This window comes from Staurois parvus, unplaced genomic scaffold, assembly GCF_062004578.1.
Source record: "Staurois parvus isolate SC_StPar_1 unplaced genomic scaffold, SC_StPar_1.0 ptg000554l, whole genome shotgun sequence".
In the NCBI taxonomy this organism is placed as follows: domain Eukaryota; kingdom Metazoa; phylum Chordata; class Amphibia; order Anura; family Ranidae; genus Staurois; species Staurois parvus.
In genome coordinates this window covers 208086-225000 of record NW_028318350.1, presented here as the reverse complement: position 1 = coordinate 225000, position 16915 = coordinate 208086, and the positions used below count along the sequence as shown (strand labels likewise).

The 16915-nt window shown below is 46.5% G+C and overlaps 1 protein-coding gene across 1 annotated transcript in view; it reads left to right on the top strand.

The window, feature by feature from the left end:
• Positions 1 to 16915, top strand: part of STK17A (serine/threonine kinase 17a) — a 96689-nt gene that overhangs the window by 53710 nt on the left and 26064 nt on the right. The window contains exon 3 of the mRNA XM_089691200.1: positions 2540 to 2752. Within this exon, the coding sequence (XP_089547326.1) occupies positions 2540 to 2752 (213 nt within the window). The remainder of the gene's footprint in view (positions 1 to 2539; positions 2753 to 16915) is intronic.

Sequence of the window (16915 nt, the reverse complement as noted above, 5' to 3'; positions counted from 1 at the left end):
AGTGACCCTATAGCAAGAAGCAAAGTCTAGTTTAGATTGCCCAAATAGCAAGGTAAAAACACTTCTGTCTTTAGAATCGCTCCCTTCCGTCTCGTGCCTAGGACTACATGTCCCACAAGGCATTGAGGTTGATTTACTAAAGGTAATGGCTTTTCACACATTCACAGGTTCTCAGGAAATTGCTGATGTGTGTGAGAGAAGGAGAGAAGCACCTCTAAGTGCAATATGTCACTTTATTAAAGAATATGTGTAGGAACACTCACATAGGAGGATTAATATGGGCATAAAAAAACGTGGTAAACAGTAGCTTGCCGCTGAAGCTGCATGGTAGCAGGAGGAGAGCAGCGGTGAGGCCGGCCGGCATGCACGTCCTCCCTCTGAGCTTGGTGGAACACACGCTGGAACGCAGCGGCGGCGTGGCCGTGATGACGTCAGATACCCAGGGCGCACTGCGACGCGTTTTGGAGCATGCGCTGGCCGCGGAAGGCGGAAGTGCGCTCCTTTCTCAAGCAGCTGCGACGCGTTTCGGAGCATGCGCTGGCCCTGGAAGGCGGAAGTGCGCTCCTTTCTCAAGCAGCTGCGACGCGTTTCGGAGCATGCGCTGGCCCCGGAAGGCGGAAGTGCGCTCCTTTCTCAAGCAGCTGCGACGCGTTTCGGAGCATGCGCTGGCCCCGGAAGGCGGAAGTGCGCTCCTTTCTCAAGCAGCTGCGACGCGTTTCGGAGCATGCGCTGGCCGCGGAAGGCGGAAGTGCGCTCCTTTCTCAAGCAGCTGCGACGCGTTTCGGAGCATGCGCTGGCCCCAGAAGGCGGAAGTGCGCTCCTTTCTCAAGCAGCTGCGTCGCGTTTCGGAGCATGCGCTGGCCGTGGAAGGCGGAAGTGCGCTCCTTTCTCAAGCAGCTGCGACGCGTTTCGGAGCATGCGCTGGCCGTGGAAGGCGGAAGTGCGCTCCTTTCTCAAGCTGATGTGTGTGTCTGTTAAACAAATAATGCATTCTTTATGCAGGCCAGCTAATCGGCTGTCCAACTAATGGATTATGAAAATAATCGACAACTATTTTCATAATTGATTATATCGATTAGTTGCTTCTGCCCTTTAGTTGTGTTTTCATATCGTTTGTAAGGGACTCCCATTCTTCTCCTGAGGAAGTAGGTTCTGCCTGAGAAATGTGGTGAACGGTGATACCCCAAGGTTTATCTTCATAATAATGGAAACATGGACTGTATAAAAATTTCTATGCTAAGCTGTATTCTGTTGGGGTATCAGATGGATTGATGTACATTTGTGTTTAGATGATCAGCAAATGCAAATGTTTTATTACTATAGATTTTTTAGTGTTATAAATTTAAATTTGACTTGATTTTCTGTAGGTGTGTCGTCATATTTGTATGTTGATAATTTTAGGATGTGGTACTTTTTCAAATGAATAATTCTTGTCTTCCCCCCCCCCCCCCCCCCAGCCTGGACACCACCCCCATTGACTTCTCCATCATGTCCAACAACGCCACCATCAAACCCACCCGCAGGCCAGAGTACTTGGTGTCATTCTGGACTCCAACCTATCCTTCCAGCCCCAAGTCCAATCTTTAACAAACTCATGCAGACTCCACCTCCGCAACATCACCAAAATCCGCACGTTCCTCACCCCAGAAACCACTAAACAGCTCATCCACTCCCTCATCATATCACGACTCGATTACTGCAACTCCCTCCTCACTGGCCTGCCTCGCCGCTGGCTATCCCCGCTTCAGTCCATCCTGAACACGGCTGCCAGACTCATTCACCTTTCCAACCGCTCCATCTCCGCCACCCCCCTTTGCCAATCCCTCCACTGGCCTCCACTCAGTGTCCTCCACCCCCCTCTGCCAATCCCTCCACTGGCCTCCACTCAGTGTCCTCCACCCCCCTCTGCCAATCCCTCCACTGGCTTCTGATTGCGCAACGGATCAAATTTAAAATCCTAACACTGACGTACAAAGCCGTCCACCATACTGCCCCGAACTACATCACTGACCTAATATCCAAGTACCGCCCAACACGCACACTCCGCTCCTCACAAGACCTCTTTCTCTCTAGTTCCCTGGTCTCCTCCTCCCATGTCCGCCTCCAGGACTTCTCCAGGGTGTCACCCATCCTCTGGAACTCCCTGCCCCAACCCATCAGATTATCACCTACTCTCCTCTCCTTTAAGCGCACCCTGAAAACCCATCTCTTCAGGGAAGCCTACCCCACCCCCTGCTAACTTGACCGACCTCCTCCACTCTTCCTACCACTCCATCCCCCACAGCTATCTCCTCCTGTACCACCATCCCCTCCCTCCTAGAAGCTCGAAAGAGCAGGGCCCTCGATCCCCTCATGTTTTGCATTGTATTGGTATTGTTCTGTCACATGTTCTGTCCCCCTTTGTAATGTACAGCGCTGAGCGAACTATTGGCGCGTTATAAATACTGTATAATAATAGGTGGAATTTGGAGAATGTTTGGTTCTGTTGCAGACTTGGCTTAAGAGGATACTCTAATCATACCTTCAATTTTTTTCTTAGGGGGAAATTTGCTGTTGTGCGGAAGTGTATTGAAAAAGACACAGAGAAGGAGTTTGCTGCAAAGATTATGAGAAAACGGCGGAAGGGCCAGGATTGCCGTATGGAAATCCTTCATGAGATTGCAGTACTGGAACTTGCACTTGGGAACCCTTGGGTCATCAAACTGCATGAAGTCTATGAAACAGCCACTGAAATGATCCTTGTCTTAGAATAGTAAGTAACATGCCTTGATCAGTGGTGTGTGGTTTTTTTTTTTTTTGTTTTGTTTTGTTTTCTCTCAACCCATTGGGTTAAGGTCAGAGTTTCTTGACTGGCTTATTGCTTATGGGCAAACTGCATTATCTTTACCCTCAATGTCTGCGATCAATCTCCATCTGTATCATCTCCAATGCCACGTATGACTTCTAATTGACACTTCTGTGCTATATGGCAATCTATACTGCTTTTAAAATCCACCTCTAACTGAAACTGATTCATTACGATCAATGTTCTTATTGGTAATAATTGCTGCTTCCAAAATCTCTAGCTCTGTCCATATTACTATGATGTTTATTTTGCTCTTATTGTCTAACCAAAACTTATGAGCTGATCCTAATCTTTACAACTCTGCCCCCCTGCTCTCTTGAAGTCTTCCTTTGGTTTGAGAAGTTGGCCCTGCTAGCCATGTGTTTCTCCTATGCATTCCCAATTCATTAATTGGCAACACCCCCACCCAACTCAGTATAAATTTAGGCCTTCCTTAGGGGAGGCACAGCCAGGGGGTAGCATTGCCAACTATCATCTTGGATAAAGTATTAATCTTGGATTAAGTATTGAGCATTGCACTTCTGCTCTGCACTTCAGCGAATGCACAAAGCGAGAAGCCACAGCAGACAACTCCAAATACTACAGACTACAGGTGACCTGTTTCCCCAGCTTTTTAATTTCTTACACAGGCTGCTTCTTTATCTCACCACTCTGTAACATGCACTTCCTACTCCTTCTCAACAGTTGTATCCTCTCTTCTAACTCTCTCCCCTCTTCTCCACACCACAGCTTCTATATGTTACCCTCACTCTTCACCTTTATTACTGCACTCATCAACTCCTGCTGATTCTTAACCCCCATACTAATAACACCTCCAGGACACTGGAACCTGTCCCTCCATAGAAGTCATACTCACACATTACCTCTCTCACCCTTCTGCTTCTCCTAACATCTGGAGTTATTTCCCCAAATCCTGGGCTGCCATCTTTTTCCTTTGACCAACACACCCAGCAACCCCTATCCTCTAACAGCAGCCGCAATCCACACAATCTGGTTACTCTTCTTACTAGAACCAGCCTCTCCTTTTTCCTGTGCCCTTTGAAATGCCCACTCTGTAACCAGCTCACCTCCTGTCCACAACTTTATCACAAACTCCTTTAACCTACTTGCAGTTAAGGAAATCTGGCTTCATGAATCTGACTTTCCCTCTCCCATGGTGGTCTCCTCTGGACTCGCTATCCCAGGCCTAGTGGGATGTGGAGTTGGAATCCTCCTATCCCCTCAAAGCACTTTTCATGTCCTTCATTCACCTCCCTCTCCATTTGCAGCTCACTGTATTTGCCTATTCTCTCCAGTTTCTTTAAGAATTGCTGTGATCTATCAGCCTCCTGGACCATTATAAAGCTTCTTTGATGACTTCTCTGCCTTCCTTACTTTCTCTCTTCTGAAATTCCCACAATTATTCTCAGTGACTTCAACATCCCTGTTTAACCTTTACACTCCTGCTACTTCTAAACTTGTCTTCCAACTATCGAACAGTTACTCGTAGAAACCTTCACTATCTTAACCCGTCTCTCTCCTTTTTTTATTTTTTTATTTTTTTATTTTTATTTTTTGCTATTGATAGAATGTACATGGTTAAAAAAACACTTTCTCCATTCTCTGTTCTCTTTATGTATGTGGGACAAAACGTATTTATATCATTGGTGTGAGGGGGTGGCTGCCATCTTGTCCATGTCAGCATCCCCTACAACTGACTGCATGTCCACCCTGAAATGCAGGAGGGGTGCTGAGATCAGTTTGGGCGCACGCTCCATCCGCCTATACCAGTGGTGGGCAACCTTTTTTTTCAACTGAGCCAAATCTCGCCAAAACCACGATTGAAATTTATTTTGAGAGCCACATTTTTAAAACTGAAAATACATCTCCCATATAGTAATTCATTCCCCCATATAGTAATTCATTCCCCCATATAGTAATTCATCCCCCCCATATAGTAATTCATCCCCCCCATATAGTAATTCATCCCCCCCCCATATAGTAATTCATCCCCCCCATATAGTAATTCATCCCCCCCCCATATAGTAATTCATCCCCCCCCATATAGTAATTCATCCCCCCCCATATAGTAATTCATCCCCCCCCATATAGTAATTCATCCCCCCCCATATAGTAATTCATCCCCCCCCATATAGTAATTCATCCCCCCCCATATAGTAATTCATCCCCCCCCATATAGTAATTCATCCCCCCCATATAGTAATTCATCCCCCCCATATAGTAATTCATCCCCCCCATATAGTAATTCATCCCCCCCATATAGTAATTCATCCCCCCCCCCTATAGTAATTCATCCCCCCCCCCTATAGTAATTCATCCCCCCCCCCATATAGTAATTCATCCCCCCCCCCATATAGTAATTCATCCCCCCCCCATATAGTAATTCATCCCCCCCCCCCCATATAGCAATTCATCCCCCCCATATAGCAATTCATCCCCCCCATATAGCAATTCATCCCCCATATAGTAATTCATCCCCCATATAGCAATTCATCCCCCATATAGCAATTCATCCCCCATATAGCAATTCATCCCCCATAGTAATTCATCCCCCATATAGTAATTCATCCCCCATAGTAATTCATCCCCCATATAGTAATTCATTCCCCATATAGTAAGTCCCCCCTGTGTCAATTCACTTACCTTTGCTCCGTGCGTTCCTCTCGCCGTGTTCCCGCGCCGTTCTGGTCTTCAGGGCGGACTGTGAGAGGAGAGGAGTTCGTCACGCTGCCCCGCCTACATCCTGGCTGCCCCGCCTACATCCTGACAGCTGCAGAGTCCTGACTTTTGGGGCGGCCGCCCGAGAGGAGGGAGGGGAGCGGGCGCCCGGCACACAGAAGAGCCGCATTTAAGTTTGTAAAGAGCCGCATGTGGCTCGCGAGCCGCGGTTTTGCCGACCACTGGCCTATACCATCCGTTACAATGACAACCTCCTACAGTCATATCAGTTTACTGAGGAACATAAACAAAGTCATGTGCACCTGCAAAGCAAGAAGTTAGCAAAGGGAAAAAATGAGGCTCCGGCCTTTTACATGCAATACATTCAGCATACAGAAAAGGCGCACGTTTTTAAAGCTGGACTCAAGGAAAAGTCAGCAGAAGTGAGGGATTAGGCAAATAGAGGTCTTTTTATGAGCATGAAGCAGAATTTTATCCCTTTGAATGCTGGGTGAGTCCCACTGCAGGGGATAAATGCTCCTCTATACCTGTAACAAGGACTTCTACTTGGCTAATCCTCTGCTCCCAAAGACTTGTACGTGCCGTAAGGCCAGCGGCTGCAGCTGCCTTCCCTCTACACATCGTAAAATCCGTCTCAAGAACTCTGACATCATAAAGTACAACGCATGGCCACTAGACTTGCATTGTGCATTGGGATGTAGAGGGGCTGCCCACTAACCAGAGCACTGACCGGGGGAGTGCGGGACCGCATGAGTAAAAGTGCTTGTTGCGAATACTCCCGGCATGAACAAGTGTTTAACCACTTGCCTACAGGGCACTTTTACCCCCTTCCTTACCAGGCCAATTTTCAGCTTTCAGCGCTGTCGCACTTTAAATGACAATTGTGCGGTCATGCAACACTGTACCCATATGAAATTTTTATCATTTTTTTTTCTCACAAACAGAGCTTTCTTTTGGTGGTATTTAATTGCCGCTGGGCGCTTTACTTTTTGTCCTATAAGCAAAAATTGCAAAAAAATTTGGAAAAAAAAAAAAAGTTTCTTTGTTTCTATTATAAAAATTTTCAAACAGGTAATTTTTCTCCTTCAATGATGTGCGTTGATGAGGCAGCACTGATGGGAACTGATAGGCGGCACTGATGGGCACGGATAGGCGGCACGGATAATGGGTACTGATAGACGGCACTGACTGGCGGCACTGCTGGGCACAGGTGGGCGGAACTTGTGTGCGGCACAGCTGGGCACCGATCATCAGGGCACTGATGATTGGTGCCGATCCCCGCTCTGACAACTGCCGGTTTTCGGCAGTACTTTCCTCACGATCTGACAGCGTGAGGAAAGTGCAGCCGAGAACCAGCATTTGCATTTCCCGGTGATCAGCGTGTCATTGGACATGACTGATCACGTGGTAAAAGGCCGCTGTGATTGGCCTTTTACCACGTCACGTGATCAGCTGTGTCTGTAGGACACAGTGATCACGGAGATCGCCGGGTGCGCGCCCTCGGGGGTGCGCAGGAGAGCGCGTTCTGGGAGAACGTCATATGACGTCCACCCAGAACTGGCCGGCCGCAGTGCAGCCGTCATTCGGCTATCTGCGGTCGGCAATTAGTTAATACTTGCACTGTGTGGGGAGCCCATGGCAATGTTTTTTGTTTTTTTCCTTGGAGCTCAGCTGTAAGGAAACCTTCGCGATATCTTCTAGGCTCAAACACACGCTCATTTTCCAGGTAGGGGCTAGGTCTGCGACGTTGGCATTAGTAGACCACCCACACGGACGGACAAGCAAAACTTTACTATAAAGTTCACTATAGAAAGTAATATAGGGTAATAGTTGCTTACTCTGTTAATCGTTGACATTGCTATTAAATTACCCCAAAAGCTGTGTTTTTTCTGTAGCTTTCACTTTTTACTTGCTGTTCCTCTATGTGCTCAGATGAGAAGAAAGGATGCATTGTGGGCTGCATTTGTGCCTAGGCACTGTGCCCAGTCCTCGCCCTCCAAACACAAACAAACAATTTGTAAAACACAACCACATTCAGCATCAGCTTGTTCCTCCGGGCTTCACACGCTATCAGACTGTTGAATCTGATCCACTTAGAACCTGCACATCCTGGGCCACTCTTCTCCATGCCAGATAAACACCAAGATTTCCCATGATTTCTGCTGCTCTTTCAGTGGCCTCTCAGTGAAAGGGAAGAACGTTAAGCTCTTGCTGTAATTGCAGTACATAAACATCAATAGACTCCGGGTTCACAATGAGGATGTAAGGGTCAGTCTCGTGTACATTTCTGTTCAGCTTTGCTATATGAAATAACCCGCTTCCCTTCCGGCATTTCTTTAGTCCTTTCACACGCTCGAGATAGCCCATAATAAGCAATATGCTGTGTGATGTGAAAAGTGCTAACGAGGTCAGTAGATAGAATTCAAAAAGAGAGATCGATATAGATATATATATTATAATTTTGTGTGTACAGTGGAGCAAAAAAGTATTTAGTCCCCACCAATTGTACAAGTTCTCCCACTTACAAAGATGAGAGAGGCCTGTAATTGGCATCATAGGGAGACCTCAACTATGAGAGACAAAATGAGAAAACAAATCCAGACAATCACATCGGCTGATATGGAAAGAATTTATTTGCAAATTATGGTGGAAAATAAGTATTTGGTGAATATGAAAAGTTCATCTCAATACTTTGTTATATATCCTTTGTTGGCAATGACAGAGGTCAGACGTTTCCTGTAAGTCTTCACAAGGTTGGCACACACTGTTGCTGGTATGTTGGCCCATCCTCCATGCAGATCTCCTCTAGAGCAGTGATGTTTTGGGGCTGTCGCTGGGCAACACGGACTCTCAACTCCCTCCAAAGGTTTTCTATGGGGTTGAGATCTGGAGACTGGCTAGGCCACTCCAGGACCTTGAAATGCTTCTTACGAAGCCACTCCTTCGTTGTCCGGGCGGTATGTTTGGGATCATTGTCATGTTGGAAGACCCAGCCACGTTTCATCTTCATTGCCCTTGCTGATGGAAGGAGGTTTGCACCCAAAATCTCACGATACATGGCCCCATTCATTCTGTCCTGTACGTAGATCTGTCGTCCTGATTCCTTTGCGGGGAGACAGCCCCAAAGCATGATGTTGCCACCCCCATGCTTCACAGTAGGTATGGTGTTCTTTGGATGCAACTCAGCATTCTCTCTCCTCCAAACACGACGAGTTGTGTTTCTACCACACAGTTCTATTTTGGTTTCATCTGACCATATGACATTCTCCCAATCCTCTTCTGGATCATCCAAATGCTCTCTAGCAAACTGCAGACGGGCCCGGACATGTACTGGCTTAAGCAGGGGGACACGTCTGGCACTGCAGGATCTGAGTCCCTGGCGGCGTAGTGTGTTACTGATGGTAGCCTTTGTTATGTTGGTCCCAGCTCTCTGCAGGTCATTCAATAGGTCCCCCCGTGTGGTCCTGGGATTTTTGCTCACTGTTCTTGTGATCATTTTGACCCCACGGGGTGAGATCTTGCGTGGAGCCCCAGATCGAGGGAGATTATCAGTGGTCTTGTATGTCTTCCATTTTCTAATTATTGCTCCCACAGTTGATTTGTTCACACCAAGCTGCTTGCCTATTGCAGATTCAGTCTTCCCAGCCTGGTGCAGGTCTACAATTTTGTTTCTGGTGTCCTTCGACAGCTCTTTGGTCTTCACCATAGTGGAGTTTGGAGTGTGACTGTTTGAACTTGTTATCAGTATAAAAGACACCTCTCCACAACCTCAAACAGGTGGCATTGATACAGGTAATGAGTGCAGGATGGAGGAGCCTCTTGAAGGTACAGGTCTGTGAGAGCCAGAAATCTTGCTTGTTTGTAGGTGACCAAATACTGATTTTCCACCATAATTTGCAAATAAATTCTTTCCAGATCAGCCAATGTGATTGTCTGGATTTTTTTTTCTCATTTTGTCTCTCATAGTTGAGGTCTACCTATGATGCCAATTACAGGCCTCTCTCATCTTTGTAAGTGGGAGAACTTGCACAATTGGTGGTGACTAAATACTTTTTTGCCCCACTGTATATATGCACCATATTGCCAAAAGTATTGGGACATCCCTCCAAATCATTTGGATTCAGATGTATAAAATCAAGCACCTTGGCATGCAGATTGCTTCTACAAACATTTTGTGAAAGAATGGGTCGCTCTCAGGAGCTCAGTGAATTCAATCGTGGTACCATGATAGGTTTCCACTTGTGAAATTTCCTTGCTACTAAATATTCCACGGCCAACTGTTTGTAGTATAACAATGTGGAAGCAGCTGGAAACATTAAAATTACAGAGCGTGGTCGGCACATGCTGAAGCACACCGTGCGCAGAAGTCACCAGCTCTCAGTTGCGAAAGACCTTCAAACTTTGCGTCACCAAGTGCAATGCAAAGCATCGAATGCCGTGGTGTAAAGCACGCCACCACTGGACTCTAGAGCATCACACTTCTCTGTCTGGCAATACGATGGACCTGTCTGGGTCTGGCGGTTGCCAGGAGAACGGTACTTGCCTGACTGCATTGTGCCAACTGTAAAGTTTGGTGGAGGGGGGATTATGGTGGTGGGTTCTTTTTCAGGGGTTGGGCTTGGCTCCTTAGTTCCAGTGCAGGGAACTCTTAGACTGTTGTCATACCAAGACATTTTGGACAATTTCATGGTCCCAACTCTGTGGGAACAATTTGAAGGTGGCCCCTTACTGTTCCAACATGACTGCACACCAGTGCACAAAGCAAGGATGCAAAGACATGGATAAGCGAGTTTGGGGTGGAGGAACTTGACTGTCCTGCACAGAGTCCTGACCTCAACTTGATAGAGCACTTCTGGGATGAATTAGAGTGGAGACTGTAAGCCAGGCCTCCTCCCCCGACATCAGTATCTGACCTCACAAATGTGCTTCTGGAAGAATGATCAGCAATCCCATAGACACCCTCCTAAACCTTGTGGACAACCTTTCCGGAAGAGTTGAAGTTGTTATAGCTGCAAAGGGCGGGGCCAACTCAATATTGAACCCTACGGACGAAGACTGGGGGGCCATTAAAGGTCATGTGTGTGGAAAGGGTGAGGCCAACTCAATATTAAGTTTCATGTATTTGCTTGTGCTGAATTGTAATGTATTGCAGTCATTCTTGCATTTAATCTTACAGTGCAGCAGCCAAAAACTTTTTCTCAATTTTGGACAGAGTAGGGGGTTAAACCATCTGTTAGGTTTTATTGTGTTTTTTGTGGCCATTTATGAGGATTTTTCTTTTTTTGTGCTGCAATGAGAGCAGAATCTCTCCAAGTGGATCCCAGTTCTAAGACCTTTCTATCAGATAGGGTTGGGGGAGGCTGATGACCTGGGTCTCCACTGGGAGAAAACTTTACTACTTTTTGGTTACCAAGACAAGAAGTGGGGTAAGTCTCCAGCAGATCCAGATCTCCATACACACCTGACAGTTTATTCCCTTTCCTGCTCTCACCAAAATCAAAATGTCTTGGCTGGACATGGGCTTTACGTTTGAACCTACTTCTAAGGCTGCTTTCACACTAAGATGTGATTGAAATTTTTGAATACAAACTTTTTAGTGTTTTCATTATGTGCCATCACTGGATCTGCCCTGTTTGTAGGCAATGCAGAACAAGAATTGTGGGAATGGCCACTGGGGTGATGTACATGGCTGCCTGAAAACATCACAGAACCCTGCCTCAGTAGGCTTATAAAGAGCCCTCAGCATTGATGCTCTTGAAAGGAGTTATGCAGATGTCAACTACTACATTGGTAATGTACATTTGGTACATAAATGTATTTTATGTTGGCTTTCAGCTGATCTGCCAGGCCATCAGATGGCTGATGTCGTAGCTGATCATGTGTAGCACCATAGCAGCTGTGGATCAATCAGGGGCTAGGGTGACTGCTTCCTTAGCTGTAATAGGGTTTGGTTCTGCTTTAAACACAAGTAAAAAAGCACCTGACCATAAGACGCACCTAGGTTTTAGAGGCAGAAAACAGGAAAAAAACAAATTCTGAACTAATTGACTGCGGACACAGTACAGGAGATGACCAGAGACTGCGGACCCAGTACAGGGGATGACCAGAGACTGCGGACCCAGTACAGGGGATGGCCAGAGACTGCGGACCCAGTACAGGGGATGGCCAGAGACTGCGGACCCAGTACAGGGGATGGCCAGAGACTGCGGGCCCAGTACAGGGGATGGCCAGAGACTGCGGGCCCAGTACAGGGGATGACCAGAGACTGCGGGCCCAGTACAGGGGATGACCAGAGACTGCGGACACAGTACAGGGGATGACCAGAGACTGCGGACACAGTACAGGGGATGACCAGAGACTGCGGACACAGTACAGGGGATGACTGCTGACCTTTGGGGAGGGGGGGGAGCGGGTACCAGAATTTGACAGGTGCCCGCTCTTCCGCGGAGTTGTTCTTTGACCTTACCTATTCCTCTATCCAGCGGCGCGCTGGCTTCCCGTCTTCTGTAGTGTGGGCGCTCGTCATGACAGTCGGGCGCCCAGTGCGCATGAGCGAGAAGCGCTGTGCTTTGTGATTGGTCCGGCGGCTTCTGGGATCTGTCATGTGTCCCAGGTACCGCCTTACCATTCACAAAAAGCACCGCTTCTTGCGCATGCGCACTTGGCACCCGGCTGTAAAGCCGAGCGCCCACACTACAGAAGCCGGGAAGACAGCGCACCGCTGGATAGAGGAACAGGTAAGGTCAAAGAACAACTCCGCGGAAGTAAGAGCGGGTACCTGTCAATTGTAGGTACCCGCCTCCCCAAAGGTCAGCAGTCATCTCCATAAGGTCCCGCTGCAGAGCTGAGCGGCCGGCCCGGTATTCTGATACAGCGGCGGTGGAAATACCGGACCGGCCGCTCCATAAGACGCACTGACATTTCCCCCCTTTTTTGGGGGGAAAAAAGTGCGTCTTATGGAGTGAAAAATACGGTACCTAAGTTTGGCCGCTGCACACGTTCAACATTCAAAGCAGAGCTAATCTCAGGAAGTACAATGCCATATCCCGGGGAAGTGGTAGAAATGTCAGCCATGATGGTGCAATGGTGTATGCCCACACTACTACTATTGATCTCAAAGTGAGGTGGACACAGAGCACACATTACTTCTGAAGTTGTGTTTTTTTTTGTTTTTTTTCTTTTATGAACAAGGTCACCTAATTTTGCTGAAATTTGAGTAAATTGGTTATATTTGGAGAACTAAACCATTTTGTTAGAAATTGTGGAAAGCTGGTAGTTCTGTAGTATTTTTCTAATTCTATATCCACTGCTCCAAAAAATTAAAGGGACACTTTGAAAACACATCAGATCTCAATGGGGGGAAAAAAAATCATGCCGGATATCTACACTGATGGACGGGGTAATGTGTGTTAGGAACGTAAGGATGCCCCATCGTTTGATCGAAATTAAAATTTGCAACCTACAGAGGACTGAATTCAAAGCGACCCCAAAAATCAAAGTGAAAAAATGATGCAGCAGGCTAGTCCAGTTTGCTGAAATTTCATTGCAGCAACTCAAAATGGTACTCCTTAGTTTGTGTGGCCCCCACGTGCTTGTTGTATGTATGTCTGACAACGTCGGGGGCAGATGATGTCCTGGGGTATTTACTCCTAGATCTGGGGCAACCCTGAGCTCCTGGACCGTCTGAGGTGCAACCTGGTGGCATGGGATGGTCTGAAACATATTGCAGAGATGTTCTATTGGATTTAGGTCAGGCGAGTGTGGGGGCCATTCCATGGTATCAATTCCTTCATCCTCCAGGAACTGCCTGCATACTCTCCCCACATGAGGCCAGGCATTGTCGTGCACCAGGAGGAACCCAGGACCCACTGCACCAGCGTAGGGTCTGACAATGGGTCGAAGGATTTCATCCCGATTACCTAATGGCAGTCAGGGTGCCATTGTCTAGCTTGTAGAGGTCTGTGCCTCCCTCCATGGATATGCCTCCCCAGACCATCACTGACCCACCACCAAAACGGTCATGCTGAACGATGTTACAGGCAGCATAACTTTCTCCACGGCTTCTCCAGACCCTTTCACGTCTGTCACATGTGCTCAGGGTGAACCTGCTCTCATCTGTGAAATGCAGAGTGCCAGTGGTGGACCTGCCAATTCTGGTGTTCAATGGCAAATGCCAATTGAGCTATATGGTGCCGGGCATTGAGCACAGGGCCCACTAGAGGATGTCTGGCCCTCAGGCCACCCTCATGAAGTCTGGTCATAGACATTCACATCAGTGGCCTGCTGGAGGTCATTTTGTAGGGCTCTAGCAGTACTCACCCTGTTGCTGTTTGCACAGAGGAGCAGATACTGTTCCTGCTGATGGGTTAAGGACCTTCTACAGCCCTGTTCAGCTCTCCTACATTAACTTCCTGTCTCCTGGAATCCCCTCCATGCTCTTGAGACTGTGCTGGGAGACGCAAGAAACCTGGCAATGGCACGTATTGATGTGCCATCCTGGAGGCGTTGAATTGCCTGTGCAACCTCTGTAGGGTCCAGGTATGGCCTCATGCTACCAATAGTAACACTGACCCTAGCCAAATGCAAAACTAGTGAAAGACAGTCAGAAAAGATGAGTAGGGAAAAAAAGTCAGTGGCCTCCACCTATAAATTCCTGTTTTGGGGGTCCGTCTCATTGTTGCCCATCTAATGCACTTATTAATTTCATTAACACCAAAGCAGCTGAAACTTAATAACAAGCCCCTCTGCTACTTAACTGACCAGATCAGTATCCCAGGAGTTTAATTGACTTGATGCTAGATTCTGATTAAAAAGTGTTCCTTTAATTTTTTGGAGCCGTGTGTAATGCCAGATAGTCTGCCTTTTTAATGCATTGTTCTGGTTTATTACCTTCAGATGAGATGAAGCCGTCTCTAGCAGCACGTGTCTGTCTCTGCTGTCAGGCTAAGCTCCTCTTCATTCGAAGGTATTTAGTAATGGGGCCGTCTGCTCCATGTGACGGCTTGGACATCACCGCTGTCCTCAGCTGCTTTTTGTGCAATTACATAAGTTCTAGAGATGTTTCTGTACAATACGCATGAAACCGTAGGGATGGGATATGGCTACTAAACATAAGTCTACGAACCATAAGATTGTACTATAGTTGTACCTATTAGGGTACTTGCTAGGAAGCAAAATACTAATGTAGAAATCCTTCGGATGAATTTGGTCATTCTGACTCGTAAGTTCACTGCTGTGAAGAAGGCATGTGCTTCTCGGGAGACCTCGGGTAATCCTGACAGCTTGCAGCCTGCGAAAGATTTGTTGCTTCTTTCTGAAGTCTTTTCACACACATTTTGTTTTGTGAGAGTAGATCCTCTTAACCACTTGCCGTCCGCCTGCTGTTTATAAACGGCAGGACAGTATCACTCCAGGGGCGGGTTTCCGTTCATAAACGGCACCCGCTATTTCTAGCTGTGCGCGCTCCCTGGGAGCGCGCAGCACCGCCATCCGGTGCCCGCTGTGTCCTCCGGAAACAGTGAAACACCGATCGTCGGACGGGATCTCGGTACGGGGTCCCAATCATGTGATCACTGATTCGCTTACTGAAGATCCTTCAGTAAGCCTAGGTTCACTCTACAATGCGATGTGGGAATCCCGCGATCCGTACACGTTTCCTGCACTGCATGCAAATTGCACCACTCTTGCGATCTGCAGCGAGTGTCGGTGCAATTTTAACACCACAAACACGGAGCTAATGCAGTGTTTGCCTGCATCCGATCACATTGCACAAAACAGCCATGCAATCTAGTTTCGGTGCCGCTCAAACATGGCTGCATGTGCGATTTGTGCCCACCTAAAATGAATAGGCTCAGCCCATTTTAACCCTCATACCGCACTGAATCGCATGTGAGTTGCACAGGAATGCACTGCGGTTTCTGTTTTGTTTTTTTTTTGTGATTCATAGTGTGAACGGAGGCTTAGATTCTCTAAAAGATGGGGGACGTGGCAAAAGGAGTATTCGTGCTTTTCTCCACAGGCATGCATTCATTTTACTTTGTTTAAAATGACAATTTTAAGTTAAGCTGGCCATAGATGGATAGAATTTCGACTGAAAATTTGTTAGGAAAAGTTTTAAGAAAATTTGTATGAAAATTCTCAGAATATTGTACTGGAAGGTTGTTCGAAACATTTAATTTTGCTTTTAGGGCCAGTTAAAACTACGTGTTTTCAGTGTACTTTTTTTTTTTTTTCTGAATCCAAAACACAAAGTAGGTTATATGATTGTCCGTTTCATAGTTCATATCAGTGCTTGCAGTTCCAGTGCGTTCCGGTGGCAGAAAAAAAAAAAAAAGTAAAACGGACTGCATCTTTCCTGCACAGAACTGTACTAGAACACTGTAAAACACATCAAAAATGCACTGGACCATACATGTCCCTAATATAAATTGAAGAAAGAGGGGAAAAGATGGAGATGAACTCAAACGCATCAAACACGAGCGTGCAGAAACGCATCTGGAAAGCTTCTGGACTGCATTTCTATAGTGTGAACCGGCCCTTAACATTTGATTTTGGAACGAATGGATTTTACTGAACAAAAACTACGCACTCTGTTAGAAATTAATTTGTCCGAGAATTTTTCCATCCTGCTCCTTCTAATTGTATAGTCACTGGGGTCAAAAACTAACATCGATTTGACCCCACTAATGATTAGTAAAACAAACCAGCAAACTTTCTTAGAACGTACTTTTCCTAAGAATTTTCTTTCAAAATTCTTCCCATCTCTGGCCAGCTTTAAGCTTGCAAGGGGCAATTTTGGTTACAGTGCCTTGAAAAAGTATTCCTACCCCTTGAAATTTTCCACATTTTGGTCATGTTACAACCAAAAACTTAAATTTTTTTTTTTTGTGATAGACCAACACAAAGTGGCACATAATTGTGAAGTGGTAGGAAAATGATAAATGGTTTTCAAAATATTTTACAAATCTATGAAAAGTGTAGTATGCATTTATATTCAGTCCCCAATATAGTCAATTCTATCAATATTCCATACTTTGTAGAACCACCTTTTTGCTGCAATTCCAGCTGCAAGTCTTTTTGGGGATGTCTCTATCAGCTTTGCACATCTAGAGTGACATTTTTGCCCATTCTTTGCAAAATAGGTCAAGCTCTAACAGATTGGATGGAGAGCGTCTGTGAACAGCAACTTTTCAAGTCTTGCCACAGATTCTCAGTTGGATTTAGGTCTGGACTGTGACTGGGCCATTCTAACACATGAATATGCTTTGATCTAAACCATTCCCTTGTAGCTCTGGCTGTATGTTAAGGGTCATTGTCCTGCTGGAAGGAGAACCTCCGCCCCGGTCTCAAGTCTTTTGCAGAGTCTAACAGGTTTTCTTCTAAGATTGCCCT